At 33.1% G+C, this 2,551-nt stretch overlaps 1 protein-coding gene across 1 annotated transcript in view; it reads right to left on the bottom strand.

Annotated features, from left to right (window-relative positions):
- The window catches only part of LOC107568620 (uncharacterized), a 26,764-nt gene that overhangs the window by 15,443 nt on the left and 8,770 nt on the right, over nt 1-2,551 (bottom strand). The window contains exon 13 of the mRNA XM_016254583.1: nt 962-1,099. Within this exon, the coding sequence (XP_016110069.1) occupies nt 962-1,099 (138 nt within the window). The remainder of the gene's footprint in view (nt 1-961; nt 1,100-2,551) is intronic.

Genomic DNA, 2,551 nt, shown 5'->3' with positions numbered 1-2,551 from the left:
TTACTTATAAATTGTAGTCCGTTACAGATTCCAAATTACATGACAAAAATTGTAGTCAGTAACATAATACATTACGTTGTACATTTTAGGTAATATAATTGGACTACGTATTTTAGATTACTTCTGACCTAACTCTAAAGAAAGAAAATCTATTCTATTCAGCATGAAGTGCATTGAACATTACATTATGTCAAGGTTTCCCAAACTGGAGTTTGTGAAGGAGTTACAGCAGGTGTTTTTTTTTTTAATGAAAAGCTAATAAATGAAATAAAAATTGTAAAATTAAAATAAATAATTGTATCATTAAAATAAACACTCACTAAAAAAGGTTAAATATTTTATGTGTTTACCTGCATGTAATGTGGCCATAAACTAATATCAGAGAACCATGAACATGATAAATGTGTTAATTAGTTATTCACTTGTTACCTTAAAATCTCAGGGGGTATTTTAATAAATATATTATTTGAATAAGGTTCAGCTGACAAAAAAATCCCTGCACTACATGTAAATAAGAAATAATGTGAATTTGTACATTTTAATGTAATTGTAATATGTAATCAAGTAATCAATAAAAAAGTAACTGTAGTCTGATTACAAGTATTTTAAAATGTAATATAATCTAATTACAAGTACTTAATTTTTTGAATATGATTATGTAATCCAGATTACATTAATCAGTTACTACCCAGCACTGCAAATGAGTAAAATTTCTGCTAAATTTTTGTGGTCAACAAGGTCCATTGTTCGTTGTCAATGGTGTCGTGAAAAAAAATATATATATTTGAGTGACCAATTTGAACCCAATGTGAAAACTGCATGGGGAAATTTTTTGCCCTCACTCGAAATTCCAGATCGTTTGGATTCCTTTTGAAATGACTGGATTTCGCTGAAAATCGGTAAACGAGATTGTACCTTTACAAGGAGATATAATATTAGGACTGACAGATAATTCCACTACCTGAGGTATTGAGTGATTGAACATCAGCACTTGTTTAAAGCCAGAGTTTGTACTCGAGATCTCTGCTTCAAAAGCCAAACCGCTCACACCGACCAGAAGTTCTGCAGTAACTTTAACTGAAGAGCTTGCGTGGCTCAACTGTAAGGGAACAACATGTAAGGCATTTTTACATAAAAAGGAATAAAATGCAAAACAAAATTTTTTTGAGATGCTAACTGAAAGCCAATTTGGGAAATGTGCATAATGTGCATAATGAGGTCATGTGACAACAATCTAGCATACTTAAATATGTATTCAATACTTCGGTGCTAAGTTCAGTTTTATTTCACATTAATTGTGCACTTGTGCACCCTCAAGTGAAATGAAAACTGTACTCAAAATTATTTCTTATGAAAAGTGTTTTTATATATGTTTGTGCGGGTGTGCGGGTCCCCCCCCACTCAGTGTCAGTGTTGTGAAGGTTACTTTGGAAATGTAATAGTTTACAAATTACAAGTTACCCAATTTAAAATGTAATAAGTAATGTAACTATTTCAATTACTTTATTAATGTAACTGGTTATATTTGATTACTTATCTAAAATTTCTAATGAATGTTTTCAACTGTTAATCATCTTCAAACAGGAAGGGTTAACCTTACAGTAGTACTCAACACTGATCATTGTCAAACTTGAATTAAGTTTGATTCTAAAAATTTAATTTTAAAGCACAGCCACCACAAAATCAGACTTTAGCACCTTTTTTTACTTTGAGATCGTTCTGAGGTTAAATACAGATTTAAAATCATAACAAGAAATAGTTCAATAGCTATGATACTGTTTTTTAAATCAAATCTTTGCATAGCTATGACAAACCCAGCAATTGGGTTGTTTTGACCCACCCAATTGCTGGGTTTGTCCCTATTTTACCCGGCACTGGGTTGTATTTAACCCAGCATTTTTTAGAGTGTGGCATCTAACGATGCTTTGGAAAGAACTGTTAAACTTTTAAACCCAAGTAGGAAATAAAAAAGTTATTGAATAAGCATGTGTCCTATTCGGTATCCTAAACTCCTGAAAAATTGGTGTATCATATTTTAGAGCAGTCAACGCAATTTGGGAAAGAAATCAATTAAATGTGTGTGTGCAATAAAAAAAAATGCTGGGTTAAAAAGGGAAAAACCCAGCTATTGGGTTGTTTTGACCCAGCGGTTGGGTTACTACCCAGAAGGCTGGGTTAAACATTTAACCCGACCGCTGGGTCAAAACAACCCAATTGCTGGGTTTGTCCCTGTTTTACCCAGCACTGGGTTGTATTTAACCCAGCATTTTTTAGAGCGTGTCATCTAACGATGCTTTGGAACCCAAGTAGGAAATAAAACAGTTATTGAATAAGCATGTGTCCTATTCGGTATCCTAAACTCCTGAAACATTGGTGTATCATATTTTAGAGCAGTCAATGCAATTTGGGAAAGAAATCAATTAAATGTGTGTGTGTGTGCACTAAAAAAAAATACTGGGTTAAAAAGGGACAAACCAAGCTATTGGGTTGTTTTGACCCAGCGGTTGGGTTGTTTTGAACCCAACCGCTGGGTCAAAACAACCCAATAGCT

Source organism: Sinocyclocheilus grahami, unplaced genomic scaffold, assembly GCF_001515645.1.
Source record: "Sinocyclocheilus grahami isolate Dianchi unplaced genomic scaffold, SAMN03320097.WGS_v1.1 scaffold1264.1, whole genome shotgun sequence".
NCBI classification, from domain to species: Eukaryota; Metazoa; Chordata; class Actinopteri; order Cypriniformes; family Cyprinidae; genus Sinocyclocheilus; species Sinocyclocheilus grahami.
This window is presented reverse-complemented; position numbering and strand designations above follow the sequence as displayed.